This window comes from Gallinula chloropus (genome assembly GCF_964237585.1).
Source record: "Gallinula chloropus genome assembly, chromosome: 10".
NCBI classification, from domain to species: domain Eukaryota; kingdom Metazoa; phylum Chordata; class Aves; order Gruiformes; family Rallidae; genus Gallinula; species Gallinula chloropus.
Window position 1 is genome coordinate 7853337 of NC_140095.1, and position 19185 is coordinate 7872521.

General features: G+C 50.5%; 1 protein-coding gene across 1 annotated transcript in view; it reads left to right on the plus strand.

Moving 5' to 3' along the window:
* FGF18 (fibroblast growth factor 18) overlaps window positions 1–19185 on the plus strand; it is a 67441-nt gene that overhangs the window by 12762 nt on the left and 35494 nt on the right. The window contains exon 3 of the mRNA XM_084268745.1: window positions 12659–12839. Within this exon, the coding sequence (XP_084124871.1) occupies window positions 12659–12839 (181 nt within the window). The remainder of the gene's footprint in view (window positions 1–12658; window positions 12840–19185) is intronic.

Sequence of the window (19185 nt, forward strand, 5' to 3'; positions counted from 1 at the left end):
ATAAACAGGAGAGATGATAGGGCTTGAGAATGTGTTTCAGAGGACTTGTGGGGATGGAAAAGTTTCGTGGCTGTTGGCAGGTATGGGGTGATGGCTCACCAGGGTAGGGGAAGAGCCTTCACAGCCCAGCTGGGATGGGTCTTACTGCTCCCTCTTAATGGCCCATGGGTTTGCGGGCGCTCCATGGAGCAGCCGAAGTCAGAGCAAAAGTGCTCAGGGAGCCCCTCAGTTTGGCCAGGAGCAGGGTGTGCACAGGGTAACGTGTTGATGGAGAACTATCAGCTGCTTGTGTCCACAAGCAGGGAAAGGCAGTGCTGAAGTACCCCGTCTTCCTCAGATGGGACACTGTGGTGGCGAGGTGTTTGTGAGGGGGCACAGGGAAAGCCAAGAGAGACACTCAGCCCTTTTGTTAAGCAGGTACCGAGCTGGCGTGACTGGCTGCTGCTCCAGAGCCCTTTTACTCATCTCTGGGATGGTGCTGGCATGTCACTGCATGTAGCCTGCGGGAGCATGCAGCAGGCTGAAAGCAGAAGCGATGGGGGACATTATTAGTGAATCAGGAGGTGCAGGAACACCTCCCCTCATACACGTCTCTGTGCCAGGTCCAGGGGTGCTCAGCTTTGGCACTTACCTCCCTCCCAGCCCTTGGTTTGCTGACCGCCTTTGGCAGGGCATCAGGGGAAGCTGCTCTGCAGGCTTGCGAGAGCACCAGGTTCAATAAGGAGCATCTTGGGTGCCAGCACTGACACAGAGGCGGTTCCCATCTCTCCTGTTTTCCCTTGAAGCTCTTGGAGATGGCTGCGTGCTTCTTTTGCTGACCGTGAACTTTGGAGCCACTTTGGAGCATCCTGGTCTAACGTTGGGGGTGTTTTCAGGGGAAATGGTGCTTTGCTGGTTGGTCCTGGAAGCTCTGCAGCATGTTACCATGCAGCATCTCAGACCACGGCTTCAGGTCAGGGCCACCCCAGAGAACCAATAGGAAGTGGAAAAATGCTGTTAGTGATGACTTTAATTGAGTTTTGCTAATTAAAAGTGGGTCTTCCTGGGTAAGCTGATTTGAAGAGGTTTATTTAAAGTAAGTAGCACATCTTCAAATGGAAATCAGTTCTGTGCTCCTCCTACATCAGCAGGGTTTCTGTGGTGAAGTATTTGGGGCTCAGAGGACACCCAGAATGGTCCATCCTGCCCTACACTTCATGAAATGGACTTTGCAAGGCAAGCTGAGCCTCTAGCAAGGTCAGAAGGAAATATCTGCCTTGCAGAGATGAAGCTGATTTTGCATCTTCTGTTTCAAATAAGTGAATGATCGATCAAAATTACCTCTGGAGAACCCTGCTCTGGATCTGGCTTGCAAGACTTTTGCAAATGAAGGTGTTTGTCACATATGTGGGGAGAGAGCTGGGCAGGAACAACTCCTATTGCAGGGGCTTTGTCGTGGGAACTTGGCAAGAGGAAAAGGAAAGCCATCAGCAGGTTGTTGGTAAAGTGTCCAAGTGAAAAGCTGTCTGAAGGAGAAGGGGGCTTATCTCCATGGTTGTGATTTTACAAACTGCTATTTATTTTTAGGTGGCTTGCTGGCCTACTCCACTTTTCACCCTGACTGCTCCTCCTCTGCCCTGTTAAGCCACGACCTTGCCTTTCACAAGTCCCAGTGGGTTGAGAGAGCTCCATTGGCTTATTCCTGGGAGACGGTCTTCTGCTGGGTGGTGCCATGTCCCAGTTCCCTGCTCTCACCTGTTCAGGCACCTCCAAAGTAATTTCCAAACCTTAGCCTTGCTTGCGGATCAGACAGGACCGTCCCCCCCAGTAACTCATACTACCAGGCTGGTGTTCAGGAGACATGTAACCACTGAGGCTGCTGTGTATTTCCCAGTTTCCAGGGATGCTTTGGAAGTTTCCATAGCATGGATTGGATAATTGCCCTGGAGCCACAAAAGTCTCCCTTCAGAGCAGTGGTGTTGGAGAGGCAGTAAAGAGGATGCTTAGATGAACGATGGAGAAGACAGCCTTTACGTGTAGGGGAGGGTGGGCAAGCTGATGCCAGCCTGTCCTGAAAGCAGGCACAAAGAAACGTGAGGCAGGCTGGTGGGATGAACACAAGGCAGAAGTGAGTATCGGCAGCACAGATGTTCCTGGCGGAATGACTCCTGCAATGTCAGTAAATCCCCTGCCTGGCCTCCAGTTATTGTTAGCTGGATTAACCTCCCTGTTCGTGGTCACAACCATTTTCTCGTAACCCAGCGCAGTGGAGAGGCTGCTGGATGGTGGGCTGAGTGAGCAGGGACACCCGAGGAGGTCCCTTCCCCTGGGGACCCTCCCACGTGGGGTCACTAGGTGTTATCCTGCCAGAATATGCAGGAGTGGGACCAGTTGGAGCTTAGTAACAGGTTTCCAGAGAGCAAACTCGATAGAGGAGGAGTGGCACGGGGTAATTTGGTAAGGTCTCTGGGCATCTGTATTACCCGTATGCTTCTGGAGAAGCCACCTTCCCTGTGAGGTCAGTGCTCGGGGACTGCTGTCCAGGGAGACAGTTGTTCGCTGCATCTCTCTTTTCATTGCAAATGCAATGGAAAAAAGGTGTTTTGGAAATCCTGCCTGCACTCCTGCGTGCGGCTCGGCAGTTGCCATGTTTTACCCTAGAGGGAGTTGCTTTTCTGCAGTGGGAGCCGGGATCTGCGTGTTCCTTGGACGTGTCAGGGGACCGGGAGGAAAGGAGCTACCCGGGTAAACATCGGATCGCTGCTGCCGCTGCAGATGTTTCTTTCTTTTATGGGGAGATGGGTCTGTGGTGATCTCCTGTCTCCTTCTGATGGTGGTGTTTTCCCAAGTATCGCTTGGGTTTCTCATGTCTTGGGCTTTTGCTCCTGTTTTTGTGGAGGTCCCGGCTGGGCTGGCATCGAGCAGGAGAGCCAGAGACATCACCTTGGACCTGATGGGCTTTACGCTGTTTCCAAGGGTGAAGGACTCTGCCTTTTCCCAGGGTTTTGAAAACCCCAGGCCAGTCTCAGAGGGGTGGGCTTGAGGTTTCTGCTCTGCCCTGATGCCGTGGCCAAATGGATTTGCAGCTGCAACATCTGCCCTGGGAAGAAGCTGCTGCTGATGGAGGGAAGAGCTCAGCAGTGCTCTGAATGGGTCAGGCTTTTCAGCAGTTGGGCTCAGGTCTCGTCTGAAGGGATGCACAGACTGCCAGTGAGTATTTGTAGTGTGGTGCCTGCAGCGTTGGTCCTTGGAGCTGGGAGGACTGCCCTGGTCTCTGCTGCAGCTCCACCAGCCTGTCCACGCTGGGCTCCGCCACCACCATGGGAGGAGCAGAGGGCGGTGGGGACCCACCGTGCGCTTTCCCGGGAGCATCCCCGGGACGAGCAGGGGTAGGGGAGGTTCAGGCCCCTCACCCTTGTGTCCTGCTCTTGCAGAGCTACCCGTGCTTTGTGCAAGGGCTTCTCAATTGTTGGGGAGCAAGGTGCCCACTGCCGGGGCTGGTGTGGGAGGGAGCTCCTTCGCAGCTCAGTGTGCAGGGTGGGACATGCTCAGACACGGGCAGGCTTCTGCGCTGCTGCCTTGTCAGGAACCAGGTTTGTTCCTGGTGTGTTTTGGGCTGGAGAGGCTTCCTGGCTTCTTCTCAGGGTTTTCTTTCTCGAATGCCTGTTTCACCTGCTCGAAAACACTGACAGACAGCTACTCACCACAGTTCAAAGTTCTGAATGGCCAAGCTGTAGCATCCCTGAATCCAGCCGCTGGCTTCATGGATCCACAGCCTCACAGAGGCTGGTGGGGGCTGATCTGCAAAGCCTTGCTGTGGTTCTCACTGCAGCAACACCCATGACAATGGATGCAGGCCTGAAACTACTTCCAAAAGATATTTACACACTGGTGCAAGCGGTGAGGAGTGGTGGCAGCAGCACAGAGCCTTGCAGGGATCCTGGGTCATACATTGCCCCTACAAAGCCTGAAGGATGTTGCTAGTGGTCAGAAAAGCATGCAGGGACACAACAAAGTATGGAAACTTCCCCCTGAGCAGGGAGTGCATCCCCTGGGAGGCACGGTGGAAGCGGGGAGATTGTTCTGGGTTTTGTTTTGCCCTCGCTAAACTTGAGGGTGTTGGAAATAACTGTGGGGAAGTGGCAACTGTGGGAGCTTAGCTCTTCCCCAGCAAAACCATCTGGGGAGAAGCCATGGTAGGGACTTCAGCCACGAAGGGGAATGCTTTGGAAAGCTCAGGCATGTGGCAGTTGTGATTTTGGCAGGTCGGGGCTGTCGCAAAGGCTGTTGTAGTATAACACATCCTCCAGAGCCCACCTGCCTTCTCTCCGTGGGTTGTGTGTCTCGGGGTGGGTTTGATCGTGTGGCAGGACGTGCTCAGAGCAACGTAAGTGCTGTGAGGGTCTTGGTCCTGGGGAGGTGTGATGGTTTCTGCTGGCCTCGAGCTGTGGGTTCCCGGAGCATATGCTGTTCAGGTCTGGGATGAGTAGTTACTCTGCTGTTTGGGCGTTATTTAGTGAATCCACTGTGGAAGCTTAGTGGGTTCCAGTGAGTGAGGGAGGAAATGATTTGGTTTAACATTAATAGCCTCTTCCCCCTGCCCTGCCCCCTTTTTGAAACTCCTGTTGTTGTTGTTGTTCTGGAATCATCACACTGTTTCCTAAAAATGTGTTTTCACTACAATGTGCTTGGATTTTTTTGAAGTGAAAAAGCAGTGGATCTTGTGGGATGGAGCTGTGGCACTCAAGCAATGCTAAACTGCTTTGCATCATGAGGGCCCTGAGCCTCCCTATATCAGAAACTCCTCCTGAGATAAAAATCAATGGCAGCTTTGAGTCAGAATTGCTGAGGCTGCCTTAAACTGATGTCAGAGATGTTTTACAAGACCACAGGGCTGGGTGTTTCAAAGCTCTGTGGTGATCTTGTGTCCCAGTTTGAGAACCTCAGAAAGGACAACCAGAAGTACTTGAGAAGTGGTACAGCTATGTGGAGGATCTCAGTTTTCCCCTTGAGACTTTGATTGGCCAACGGTTGGAGCTGCAGAACTGAGCACCTGCAGATTCCCCTGGGTACATGGGGACCTGGAGCAAGCCTTCAGAGTCATCCTGGGGGAGATGAGGCACTTGAGCTGGAGCAGTCACAGAATCCCAGAATCGTAGGGGTTGGAAGGGCCCTCCAGAGCTCATCAAGTCCAACCCCCTGCCCAAGCAGGGTCCCTAGGACAGGTCACACAGGTCGGCATCCAGATGGGTCTTGAATATCTCCAGAGAAGGAGACTCCACACCCCCCTGGGCAGCCTGTCCCAGGGCTCCCTCACCCTCACTGTGTCTGCATGGCTTTGGGTCAGACCTTCCCTCCAGCCCCGAGCAGCAGCTTTGGACGGCAACATTTTGCCAGTTGCGGTGGAAGTCAGAAGGACCACCCAGTTCTGATAAGGGCAATTTAGAAAGGAAGGGGAAGATTGTGAAAAGGGGGGCAAAGGGGCACAAAGGGAAGGGGAGAAAAAGAAAAAACCCACCCCATGGCTGAACAAAAATGAAGATCAAGACCGCTGTTAAACACACTGCCTGTGAGGGAGGTCTCCACCGTGCCTTTTCTAATCTAGAGCCAGCAAGGATTGTATTAACAGCTTCAACGCAATGGAACAAATTAATCCCTGATGTAATTGAAATCGGTGAGGTCTCACAATAGGTGAGTTTGACCCAGTGGGATAGAAATAGAACAAGTCTTGGAATGAAGGAGTGAAATGAAGTCACACTGTTCAGCCATTGGTATTTCATTCCTAGAAACAAAGGCCGGACGAGCGCAGAGAATACATGGCTCTGCTGGGCATGGTTGAAAGCTGCTCAATAATATCAAGCTTTGAAGGGATATTTCTGTGTGGAGAGGAAGTATGTAGCAGAGATATAACAAGCGTTAAAAAGAAAGACAGACAAAGAAAGAAAGGAAGAAAGAGAAAGCCCTGCTTGATTGATGGCTGTGGAAAAATAATGCTGGCCCTGAATTAAAAAAAATTAAAAATTCAAAAAATTAAAAAGATATGTCACAACTAGAGAAAAATAAGAAATAGGGGAAAAAATATATTTCTGGGGAGTCAAAGCTGTCAAAAGCTTGTGGCAATCAGCATCGTCCTGCAGATAGCCCTGCGGCTGGGATGCCTGGTGCTGGGTTGCTTTGGTTAGCATGGGTAGCAGAACTCGTGCCCCTGGGGAACAAGGTGCCTTTGGGTGCTGGGGGGTGCCTCAGTCTCATCCCCTTTGTCACTGCTGCAGGGGGAGCAAAGCGGATGTGGGATGGGTGAGCTCCCTCTCACAGGCTGCTGAGCTGCTGCTGCTCATGGTGATTATATTAATAATGTGATGTTGGGGTGCAGCCAGTGACCTGGCACTGAACTGGTGAGAATGGGCAGATGCAGGTGGGGATGAGGAGGGTAGGGTGTTGGAGCTGCGCTCCAGCAATACTCTTGTGCTGGGCTTGCAGCCGCCTTCCTGGGGCTTTAAAGGCCATTAATCAAGGCTGAAACCCTGCTCTTCCCCAGGCCCAAGCGTTTCCTAGCGTGGAGCAAGTTTAAAATGTCACCATCTCACAAATGGGGTGTTTTGGCACTCCTGGCAAAGGCTCACTGTCATCAGAGAGATTCGGTTTTCTTGAAGGTGGCATCATCTTTCTTTAGAAAATGGCCAAATACTGACTGATGTGCCATAAAACCATTTGCTTTGGGGGTTGGACTTGATCTCCTGAGGTCCCTTCCAACCCCTATGATTCTGTGGTTCTATGATTCTGTGATTCCTCAGTCTCTCTGGTCCCCATGTTTTGGCACTGCGGGTCAGCAGGCTCCAAGCTGGGCAGCAATGGTATGGGTGTGGAAGGCTGGTGGCATCTCGGGGAGATGCTGGAGGCATATGGGTGAGCGATGGCTGTATTCTCCAGGAGCTGTGTGTTTTGGGAGAGAATGAAGGTCCATTGCGGCCCAGGGAGATTTAATGTTTGGCCTCTCCTAGTGTGGCAGCAGCTCTCTGGGGAAAAGGCAGCTTTGCTTGCAGAGCAGCTTTTGGATCCAAATATGTCTCACCTCACTGAGCTGCACATCCCCTCTTCCAGTCCTTGGGAATGTCTTGTCTTTGGGTCTTGTTTAACATTTCTGGAATCCACAGGGATGGCAGGCTTGACCCCCCTCATCACCCCGTTTCCTTCTCCTTCCCAGCTCCATCCCATACATGCACTTCACTTGGAGTGCATTAAGAGTGCAGATGTCACTGAACTTCACATACCACAGCAGCTTGAACAGGTCGGTGTATGAACGGGCTGTGGAGCGGTATGGCTCTGGTGGAGGGAGATCTCTTGGCATCTTCTGGGTTTTAAACAGGACCTTCATGCTCGTCTGGTGAAATTGTATTTTTTTTCTTTTCCCCCACCAACAAAAAATTCCCAGGGAGCATATCAAGTGAAACATGGCATAAACACCATTGAGGGACTCTCATGTCTGTATCGCTTTGAACGACTGTTTCCGTGGTGCACAGTGTTGCATCTCTCAGTGCGTCCTTGAGGGCACGCAGTTGTCATCCCAGGTGACATCTCCCAAGACTGAAATGTAGCTTTTTGGATGCTTGTTTTTCAAGGGGGGGGGGGGGGGGGAAGAGTATTTTTCTGTGGACAGCAGGAAGAAACAAATGCCTAAACAAAGGTCTGAGTTCTGTTATTTTGAAAGGCTTAGTTACGTTTGTCCCACAGCATCTCTCCTGTTGGATGCACGGAGATTCACTCCAAAGGGCCCTCGCACCTCTCTCTGGGTTCCTGCTGAGCCTCTGAATATGAAGCTGCTTCATGTTAAATGAATTTCTAAACATGCTTCTAAGCCCGGAGATGTGAATACATCCACTTCTGCCCGGCTTTGAGCTCGGCTCTAACCTGGAGGTATCAATATCCCAGCAATGGGTTGACTTTGCAGCCCAGAAGAGGAGAGAGCAGGAAATGAGGAGTGCATCGTGTTTCACTGTATGTTGAGGATGACTGTCATAGCAAGCTAGCAAATCCTGCTGTAATTGGCATAGAGGAATGTTGCCAAAGTCATGGAAGCAAAGTGGTTTGTTACTCGGCTTTGTGGGCTTGAGAGAGATCTGTCTTGGATATCCTCTTGTTGACCTTATTGAGTTAGCTTTCATGTGCTTAGAAGGTCACGGAGAAAATCATTAATACTGGGCTGATTTGATGGCTGGAAGGTAATAAGTATTTCCTGCTTATCAGATGGGGTCTGAAAGGACTTTGAATAGCTGGATTTGTTTATCTTTTGCAATCGGCACGGCCCTTAGCAAGAGGGGTTTTGTATTCCTGGTTCGGGTTGGGAATGACATATGGTTTGCTCCCCGGTGAGGCTCGGAGGCTCTGCAGGATAACAAGCAAAAAATCAGGAAATGCTGAAGTCCAGCTCCCAGCTAACTTGGCCATGCTGTGGGCCTCAGACATCTCCTGCTGTAACGCTTTATGACGTGAGCGGCGACAGATTAACATCCCCTCTCCCTGAGAAGCTCAAAATAGGAGGTTTGAAGTGCAGAGAGGTCGGTCAGCGGGAAAGCCAAATCCCGTACACATGTCTTGGCACCGCAAGGATTTCATGGAGCTCGGCGGGGCCGCCGCTGCTCGTGACAAGGCATCAGCATGCGCAGAGATGCGGCACACGCCCGTGTAGGACTAATGTTGCCGTGCTGCTGTCGGAGGCTTTTGCCATCATTGGGTGCTTCTTGGATTACTTAATGGTGAAACCTTAGGCTGTGCCAGCCAAATGGTCTTTCCCTCGCCCTTCCATTGGGGATTTAACAAATAGGAGAGTCACTCTTTAAGATGAAGGGTTCAAAAAGCATTTTAAAATTCTTCGGCTGCCTTTGTTGGCTGAATGTTATTACTGAAAGATGTCAGGATAATAAATAGATGAGGAACTGATTGGAAAGAAAAAGAGAGGAGGAATAAAAAGGCGCCCAAATTCGATGCTCTGTTTTAAGGACTGATTTTGCAGACTATAAACCGTTGGCCAAGAATAGGATGGAGTTACGAAACCCGCTGTCCTGGGATGCTGAAGTTGTCCGGTGGCCCATCCCACTTGGATAGATTTGCAAAACCCCAAGTCCCACCAAAACACTGGAAGAGATAAAGTAATGCAGGAACTCCTTCTCCTGGCCCTAGCGAGTGTGTCTCACGGGGCACGTTGCTGGGCGGGAGCTTGAAGGTGCAAGCAGCAGCCATTCCTTTCAGGGACCTGTTGTGCTGATCTCTGGATCCAGAGTCTGTGGGTTTTGCTACCTCCAGTGAGGATGTGCAGATGATCAGATTGAAAGGGAGAAAAAAAAATGAGGTGATAACTTTGCATATGATGATTTTATGTAGAGGAATAACGTATTAATGGGGGGAGGGGGGGGGGGAAGAGAGAAAAAAGGTTTCCTGAGATTTCCTTTGACTTTGGTGAAGGGAAGGGGCAGCCCTTAAGTTTTCAAGTGGGTCTGGGACATTTCTGCATTGGTTTTTGCATGGTTGTGATTGTTATGGAAGCGTATTTGAGGGTGGATGGACTTGGTTTTAGGTGACCTTCTTGGCGATCAGTTACCAGAGGAGGCATATGTTACTAATTTTTTTGAGATTTATGAAAGAGAGTCTCTCTCATGGTACATATAAATGGACTTTCTTATCTCAGTAAAGTTAGCTGCTTGAGGGAGTATGCTCTTTAGGGCAGGGATACTGTGAGAACGGATTTCAGCACTGATCAAATGGGTTTTATCTCCTGAAATCGACACTGCATGAAATTTTATTTTAGAGTATCGATACTCTCTGCTGCAGGCCAGATGCAGCCCAGGCTGGCACGGCTAATTCGCCTTGGCCGTGATCCAGGAGAGCATCCTGTTTCAACCTAGTGCTTAAGCAGAGTGCTTATCTTTAAGCAGGCAGCTAAGTCCTGGTGGTTTGTTTCACAGCTGCTTGGGACCATGGCTTCCTGACCCCAAGGGACAGGTCAGCTGTGAGGAGAACCTGCAGTACGGTCCTCCTCCAGGATTTCTTCCCCTGAGGTAGAGCTGGGCCTGTTACTGGGCAAGCGATGGAATGATGCCTGCTTGGTGGACTTTATTTTAGGGGTCAATGTCCCCCCACTGATCCCTGTGTCAGGCTGCTGCTGGGCTTGGGCGAGGTGTTGGGCTTGGGGGAGATGCCAGCCAGGCTGGAGGAGGAAGAGACATCACCACTCTAGGCTGTGGCGTGTCCTCCTTGCCAAGGAAGGAGACACCAAATTAGCTGATTTTGGGAAGGAGAGGTGTGCCAAACATGCACAGGAGGGTCATGGGGTGTTGGAGCTGACCACGGCGCTGGATGGCTCTGTGGGCACTCCAGAGTCTGCCTGGGCACTGCAGCTGTGGGCAGGGGCTTCTGCCACACGAGTGCTCGAGAGCCCATTAAAAGAAAGAATTAAAATGTGGTTTGGAAAACAGATTGCCTTTTCTATTTGAAGGTTCCAAGAAAGCAAAGCAACCTGCCCTCCCCCCGCTTCAGATCCCACCTGTTTTGGTTTGGTTATTTTTTTTTTCTCCCTAGAAAAATGTGAAATTCATTAACATGTGGTGAAAGCAATGTAGCGACGTCATCCTGATTTAAAATATATTCTAAATCTGAAGATGATGGAGCCAGAATCTGAACTGCAGATAGCCTTTGTGGGCATGGGACGGGCTGTCAACATTGCTCAAACATCTCTGGCTTTGGTAGTTTATAGCATCCTTTGCAACAGGAAAAGAAAGTGAGAGGAGATGTAGGAAGGACAAAACCAGATGAAGAACATTCACATCTTGCTTGCTGTGCCCAGGCATAGCTGCGGTGCCTTGGGAGGGGAAAGGGTGAGCAGAGCCTGGCTCAGGTGAAGGACGTACTCTCTGTCAGCATCCCGCTGTACCTCCTGCCAGGGGACCCCAGCTTCTCGCTGTGCTGTTTTCTGAGAGTGGGAAATGCCACCGTGATGAGTTGCGTTGGTCTTGCTTGTCACCTCTGCTGTCACTCCAAATGTCTGTTTTGACCCTGTGTCACCCTGAATCTCCTTTTGCACAGCCCATGTGCTTGGGTCCTGTGCTCTCCTGACTTCTGCAGTGAAATAAGAGAGCTGAATCCCTTTCTCTCCTGAGATTTGGGATTCAAATCGCATAATCCCAGCATTTAATAAGGGCAGCAAAGGCGATCCTGCAACATCACTGTGAACCTCGGGGCTGTTGCCACTGTGTTGAATATAATGTTTTTGTTTGGGTTGCTTAGTGAAGGTCTGGTGCTAAGCAGTGCTGCTGGCTTGGAGGTTTCCTTCTGCCACCGATCCGTGCATCTGCTTTATAATTGGGAACACTAAAAAGTTCTTTGGTGGTTTTGACTTTCAGGGAGAATGTGGCTTCAAAGTGGTTGCTGGAGTAAGGTGCTGCATGTATGTGGGAGGCTGTCGTGGGGCTGCATTGCTGTGGTCCCTTGTCCTTACGGGCTTTAGCCTGGAATGGACCCGAGCGAGGATTTATTCACCCTTTTTCGTCTGCAGTCCCAGCTCCATCCCCACACCAGCACTTCAGAGTGCTGCTTGCAGGCTGGGAGGATGAGCGTGCCATCGTGGGAATGTGTTAGGAAGAGAAGTGGTAACCCTGTTAGGAGTAAATGTTGTCCCTCTGCTGGTCTTAGACCTCTAAACATCATTAAATTCCCATGTGGTTCTTATTTCGTGGTGGATTTTGTCTCTTAGATGCAAGCGCAGACAGCATTCGAATTCACCAGTGAGTCGACTTGGAATGGTCTTTGTCTTGGTCAAATTAAAAGTTGCCTGTTGTGTGCCACTCAGTCATCTTTTCCTTTTGTTTTCTGGATGATTTATTGCCCTGTGAAGGGAGTGTGCCACCAAAATACTGTCCCTCTGTGTGTTTGGCATGGGCAGCGTGGGTGTTGTGCTCTTGGGGACAGACCGTGGAGGGATTTCTGGGCTTGGGTGGTGTTAGGGTGTGAAGTGCTTTCAGGCATGTGCTGCTCAGCCTCCCGGACCGGAGGGACATCCTGAGAATGGCTGGCTTGTCTGGTCCTCTGTCCTTGGGCAAGGTAGCCTGGTGAATCCTGTTTCCATGTTTCTTGGCAGAAGTTAAGATAAGGAGCAAGAACCTCCAGAGGGGGGAAAATGTATCAGGGAAAGTTTCTGGGAATATTTTCAGTCTGTAGTGAATTCAATTTAATCAGTTGGCCAGAAAAAAACCAATGAAGTGGCTCCAGCCATCAGCCCCGGCTGACAACAGCCTGGACATGCTGGTTTGGCTCTCCCTGGCCCTTGTGATTTCTCCCCAAATTGTGGCCCCGTCGAGGCAGACAGCGATGCATCCGTAGATGCTCACCCAGGGCCTGGCTTCACTGCAAAGCAGTACTGGCAAAACAAGTTGGTCCGAAGAGTGCTCATATACAACTGCCACTCTGATCATGGCAGATTTTATGCCTGTGTGAAGCCGGAGTCTGGTCTGCCAGTGTCGGCAGCATTTTCCTGGGACTTCCCCCATGCTGTCACGCCAAGGGCAGCCAAATCCGAATCCCCTCACTCCATGTGCCCTTGGCAGGTTGCTGTGCAGCTGCGCTGAGATGCTTGTTTTGTTTCATGGTCTGTTCTGTTCTCTCTTTCCCCCCTTTCCCCATCCACACTCAGATGTTCGCCGCCGAGGAGAATGTAGATTTTCGGATACACGTGGAGAACCAGACGCGAGCGAGGGACGACGTGAGCAGGAAGCAGCTTCGGCTCTATCAGCTCTACAGCAGGACGAGTGGGAAACACATCCAAGTGCTTGGCAGGAGGATCAGTGCCAAAGGAGAAGACGGAGATAAATATGGTAAGAATATTTACTGGGATCCCCCAGACTCCGGGTCAAAAGGCTTCGGTTTTGTACTTTGGGCTGAAAAAGCTCGTGGAGAAAAATAAGAGCAGCAGTAAAAAGCAGGACAAAAGGGAGAAAACCCCCAACTTTTCCAGGTTAAAAACTTGGGATGTGTTGGAGCAGGCTGGCAGCCCTGCTCCCAGCTGCGGGCAGTTCCCACAGTAGTGTCACATCCCAATTTATTAATGTTGGATGGTGCTTGTAGAGAAAATTTTTTTCTGCCTGTTAGGTGAGCTCAGCCTGTCTGTTGTGATGCACAGGTGATAGATACCCAGCCTGGTCTCTGGGGATGTTCTTCCCTGTGAACTCTGGGCTTGAGTTTGGGTGAATCCAGCACCTCAGTGGACCACTCTGATCTTTTTAGGTGGGGGGGATATTTGGTTTGAGCTGAAATTCAGGAGACTTTGGAGCTTTGGGAGTACCCTAAAGCTGGACTTGAACCTTGGGAATGCAAATAATTGAAGGAGCAGGGTGTTGGACTGTTCTCATCGTGGTCTGTGCACAAGCACCGTGCTAGAAAGGCTGCTGGCTGGCTGAATTACAGTAAAACTAATCCTGGTGCGTTTGGAGGCGGTTCGGCAGGGATGCTTTTGCTCTGGTTGATTGCTGGAAGGACTTAAGGGCTATTTGGAGAACTGGTCCTTTTCCTCTTATGGGCGTACAGCCCCGTGGGCTCATGCATTGCTGGGGCGGTGTGTGGGCATTGGCTAGCATTGCACGTTCGTGTGGGGCTGACCTTACTTGCAGCACTGGCTGCAGTGATGGCAAGGGACTGCGGTGATGGCAGGTCAAACCCTGGAAAGGGCTGTATCCTCGGGGAGCTTTGGGTAGGACAAGGTACACGCTGTGCCTGGCACTGAGGGCAGCTACTGCTGCTGGTGTGGGTGGGTGAGCAGGGTGGGCTGCGGCCCGGGAGGTGATGGCTGCAGAGCACCTGGCTGGTGGGAAATGGACCCCTACTGCTGCTGTGTGGAGTCACCCGCTCTCTCGGAGAAAGGCCTACCCTGAGGTCTCATCAACCTTGTCCTTTGTCATTCCCAAATTTCCAGATAAAACAGGAGTGGGAAGTGCCGTGCGGCTGCTAATTATTGTGTCATTTTATTGCATTAATCCTCTTAAGGTTTGATATGTAAACTAGTCACTGTGTGCTGGCTGCTGGCTGCCCGGGGAAGGCTCTTGCCCACGGTGCCTGTCAGGTAACGTGATGGAGTTTTCCTTTCCATAAAAGAAGGCAGCACTTACGGTGGGGTGCAGCAGGGAAGTGTGCCCGTGAGCAGCTGACAAGTGCTAATTTATGTGTCAAAGCCCATCTTGTCCCCTTCATACATATGCAATCGTGTCTGAACAACAAATCCTCGCGCGGGAGCATGCTCGTGACCGGTGGCGATGCTGTACGGTTGCAGAGCCTGAGATTTCTGGGTGCCCACGTCGTTCCTCACCACCAAATCCTCTCTGCCACTGGCATCCCGACAACCTGGAGTGCTCTGGCGGCGGGGGGCTGTGTGCTGACACCCCCTGCCTGCTCCCTCCTCTGCGCCTCCTAATAAAACTCCTTGATGCATCAAGCTGCAAAGCCTTCCCATCCCTAGCCCTGCTGAAAGGTTATGGAAATCTGTTCGTCATCTTGCTTGGCACAGGAACGCTTGGAGCATGATAATCGGGGAGACAGTGAGGTGGGACGTGGAGGTCCGGGATGTGACCACGCAGAGCTCCTAGCTGTGATAATGAAGGGGGGAGAGATGTCAGAGTTACTGAAGTGAGAACCATCTGTGTTACAGCCAAAACTGGATACAAAAGCAATGACACAGGATTCATTATGTGCTGGGAACCCCTCCCCCCGAGGCATTATTACAGAGTAACCTTTGATCAAGACCAGAGAGAGGCTTAAACCAGGTCTGGGGATCTCAACGGTTGCAAACTTTTGATCCACATCTCCGTCTCACTGGTCGGATCTGCCTCTGAAGGGAGGACCACCTTTCCTCTGCTGCAGCAGATGGCTGGTTTGCCTCCTGCCCTTTCTCTCTTCCTTCCTATTTTATTGCCTCTAGGCTGGCACTGCGAGTCCGAGCCAGGCCTAGCATCGGGGAGTCCGTCGGAGCCTGGCTTAGCGTCAGGGAGTGCCCAGCGCACTGTTTGGCTGCGTTGCCTTTGCAGACGGTGCAGTCTCCCACTCCCATTTGGGGGGTTGGACCCAATGATCTCTTGAGGTCCCTTCCAACCCCTACAATTCTGAGACTCTGTGATGTACTGGGGAGTCAATCAGAGCCAGGCTTAGCACTGGGGAGTCCGTTAGAACCGGGCCTAGCACTGGGGAGTGCCCAGTGCGCTGCTTGGCTGCGTCGCCCTTGCAGATGGCGCAGTCTCCCGCTGTCTTAACCCTGTCCCCACGGACAGGAGGGGCAATGGTGCAGCTGAAGTGGGTTTGTGTCCTAAGGGTTACAACCCAGGGAAGACTTTGGGAGACAGTGTCAGAGAGAATGGAAGGGTGATGAGGAGGAAGGTGCCTGTGGGCTGGCTCCAGCCCTGAATTCTCCCAACAAGGGCAATGGTCTGTGGCATTCCTCACCAGCAATCAGCACTTAGCCTGTTTCAAGGATGGAAGAACTAATAACACCTCTTTGCCTTCTCCTCCCATGTGTTCACAGCTGGTTAAAGCCCAGTGTCCAAGTGAAAAGAGATGCTTTTCTTTCCTTTCCTTTCTTTTTTCTTTTTTTTTTTTCCCTTCCACAGACACAGGTTCCAAATGGTTGGCGTGAGAGGGTTGTCCTGCCTTTGAAGGGAGGTTAGTTTTATTGCAAGGTTTTATTGACTTCTGTAAAACTTCTCACCTCTTGGTTGACGAGGATGCCCAGAAAAGAGGGGAGGTGGCAGATCTCAGGCAGTGAATTGCTCACTTCCATGGGTATGACAAAATGACCGGCCAGCCCTGGTTTTGGGGGGTGGGGGTAGAAGACATGGCAGGGCTGAGGGAATCCAGCCAGAGGAAGCCCCCTTTAGTGTTTCATCTGGGTCTGCAAATGCCATGTCTGAGGAAAGATGTGTGCTCTGCAAGGCGTGGGTTTGCTGGCATAGTAATTCCAGTATGTAATTTCAGGTTTGTGCGTTCTTTGGGGCCAAGATCTGGCCCCACGTAAATGGCAAATTAAATCAGTTAATAGAATTAATTGAGTCGATGTAATCCTTTTAATCAGATGGATTTGATCCCTTCTCAGATGAATTAGAATCCATTAACAGATAAGTCAATTATTGGACTAAATTAAATCTAATAATAATGCCTGATGCTCACAGCAACACTAATTAATCTAAATACACTTACCTATCTCCCAAGGTTGGGCTTTTTTTTTTTGAAGGCTTAATTGATGTTCCTAAAGTGCTCTGAGATCTTTAGATAACAGTCGATCTATGCGAGCAAAATATTATCTCTTAACAGACTATAAACTAATTAAAAGGCTGATCTATTTACAGATTGCATTTTTACTTTAATCTTTTCAGCCTATTCAGAAGGAGTTTGCACTGGCCCAGAAAAACAATATTCCTGTTATAAGCTTATTATTACTTTACAGGTTCCTAAGTGGCCCTTTCATTCAGAAAATGAAAGGGGGAAGGAGAAAAAACAACCATTAAAGTGCTGACAAGAGAAAAAAAAAGAGAAAGAAAAGGACCTGGAACCTTTATATTCTCCCTCCGATAAATGGTACAGATAGGGAAGAGAGGGATCAGTGACCTGAAACCTTAGATCCTTTCATTTATTTTCATTTCACAAAAGGCAGAAGACATTCTATCCTGTTTGTTCACGATCTTTGTATCCGGCGTGGTCGGGGAGACAGAGCTCTCTTGGTTGGGTGAAGGCATTTTTTGGCCTCATTTGTATTTCACAGCCATGCGATTTTTGTTTTAATTTGTCCCTGGCTACTGCTGTCCTGCGGGTGGGTGAGAAGTGATAGCCATCAGCAGAGAGGTGAGGGGGGTGTGGGAGGTCTTTGGGCTTGCCCTCTCTGCAGAGGTGACTTTTATTTGCCTGCGTGTCCCGAAGGTTGGTTGGGATGTGGGGTATGTAGGTGGATTGTAAGTCGGTGTGTGCCAGGTTGCTATCTGGTGGTATTTGCTCCTTTGGGTCCCTTAAAGTTACAAACCATCTATTGTGTAAACTTGCTGCAGCATGTCTGCAGCATGGGGGTGTGTGTTTGAGGACGCTCCTGACAAGGGGCAGTGCACAGGTATGACATCTCTCCTCAGCATCCCATCATCCCCTCAGCATCAGGGTTTCCAGCCACCCAGGGGATGGACCTTAAGCCAGGGAAATCTTCTTCATGACTGACACCCTCCCACCCCCCAGGATCTCAGTGGGGCTCAAGCGATGCTCCTGAGAGCTTAGGGGAGGGTAACAACACCTGGGGTTGCTGGCACGGGGTCAGCAAATCTGGGGTCAGGCAAATGCAAATTCAAGAGGTGGTGTGTGTGCATGATGCCAGGCATCCCCTCCGTGTATCGTGGTACACAAGACACATGCTTGTCTGGGCTATGTACCCAAAGCAAGGGGTTTGGGGAGATGGGTGCCTCCTTACCAGGGCTGCCCCAGCCTGGGCAATATGCTCGCAGATTGCTGGCCCTGCCTGCTGCTCTAGCTGGAGCTTCCCAGAGATGCCAGTGGACAAGCCCACGGAGAGCACATTACAGCTGTCTAGACATCAGCCACACTCCATCCCGCCAGAGATTTCGTTTGTGGTAGAAGTGGGCTCTGTTCCATGAGGAGGTGTAACATGTGTGGAAAATATTATTACAGCAAAATAGCCTCCTTTAATTGACTCTCAATTTTGCAGGATTCCTTCCTAGGTTTGGGTAATCCTGTGCTCTCCAGAATTAATGAGCTGACATAGCACTTCTTGGGGTTTGGCAGCCTGACAGCTAATTTAGAACTCCCTAAACTCATTTCACTAATGACTCCCATTTGTTCTATCTCAAAGCCTGGAAACAAATGCAAAATACCAGTGCCATTGTCCCATCTTTAGCAAGTCATTCTTCCCCCTCAGTATTTCTGGCACCTTAACAACAAGCTGCCTTGGGAAACCTGATTTTAACCCTTTCCCTCCCTAGAACACTTGAAATCAATTCTCATCCCCCTCCTGGGAAGACCAGAAAGGAAAAACCCAAACCCATGGTGGCTGGAAGATGCAGAATTAACCTGCAAGAACAACGATGGATGTAGCCCGAGCATCGGTCCGGGTTAGGGGAACACAGCCTTGTGCAGGCCAGGCGTTCAGAACTGCTTGTCCTCCAGGAGACGGGTCCGGGAGGGACTGTCGGTCCATCCGCCTGTCCCGGTGCAGCTCAGCCCGGTGCCAACTGTGCTTTGTAATTTATTCCCCCGAACCCTCCGGATGGCTGTTTCCTACTTAAACGACCTATTGCTGCCTCCAGTCCCTTCCCATTACAGTTTTGACACGACAACAAGACAAATAATTTTTTTAAAAGACCTTTTATCTTCTAAACCATTTATTTTCACTTACTTAGCCCGGGGGCAGAGCTGACCTCAGCTAAGGGATGATCATTCACCATGGCAGCTGTACAGTTATATGGGTCCTGGGGACTGGCCCGATCCCGAGACGCCTTCGCCGTCCAGCTGCTCTGTTGTGGCTCTGGGTTTTGTTTTTTTTTTCCCTGTCTTGCTCAACACCCCCTGATTTGCTTTTTTTATTATTATTATTTTTGTGCTTTTCCTTCAAATGTCTCCCCTTCTTGTCTGCAGCGGGGCGGAGGTGAAGCTTTCCTTTGAAAGCAAGTGTGGGGATGATCCTGGAGCCGGAGCTCCCAGCGAGGAGCCTGGGCTGCCCTCGCCTTCCAGGAGACACCCCGAAAGCTTCAGCGGCTGATGGAAACGTGCTGTAAGCATCTTGCACCAACCATCTGTACATTTAAGACATTTTCATTTTTCTCTTTTTTTCAACCCTGCCGTGTTCTGTGCCAAGGTAGGGAGAAGCTCTGCTAAGGTGGGATGAGAAGTTTGGGAAGAAAAACTCAAGCTTTTTCCTTTTTGATTCGTGACAAACCAATTTCAAATGATGTATTTCTTGCTGATTTCCTTTACTTTTGGTTTTTGATAGCTGCTACGCCAACTGTCACCATGGGCAGCTTCCCACCTGAAGCTCCCACCACCTTCTGCAGCGCTCCCTGCTTTGTGCCTGCAGTAATAGCAGAAGCTCTTTATTTTCCCTCTGACACTACAGTGATTTTTGATTTCCCTGCTTCTGGACCTTGAAATAGCTTAAAGAGCCTTGACTTTCGTGTGTGTGTGTGTGTGGGG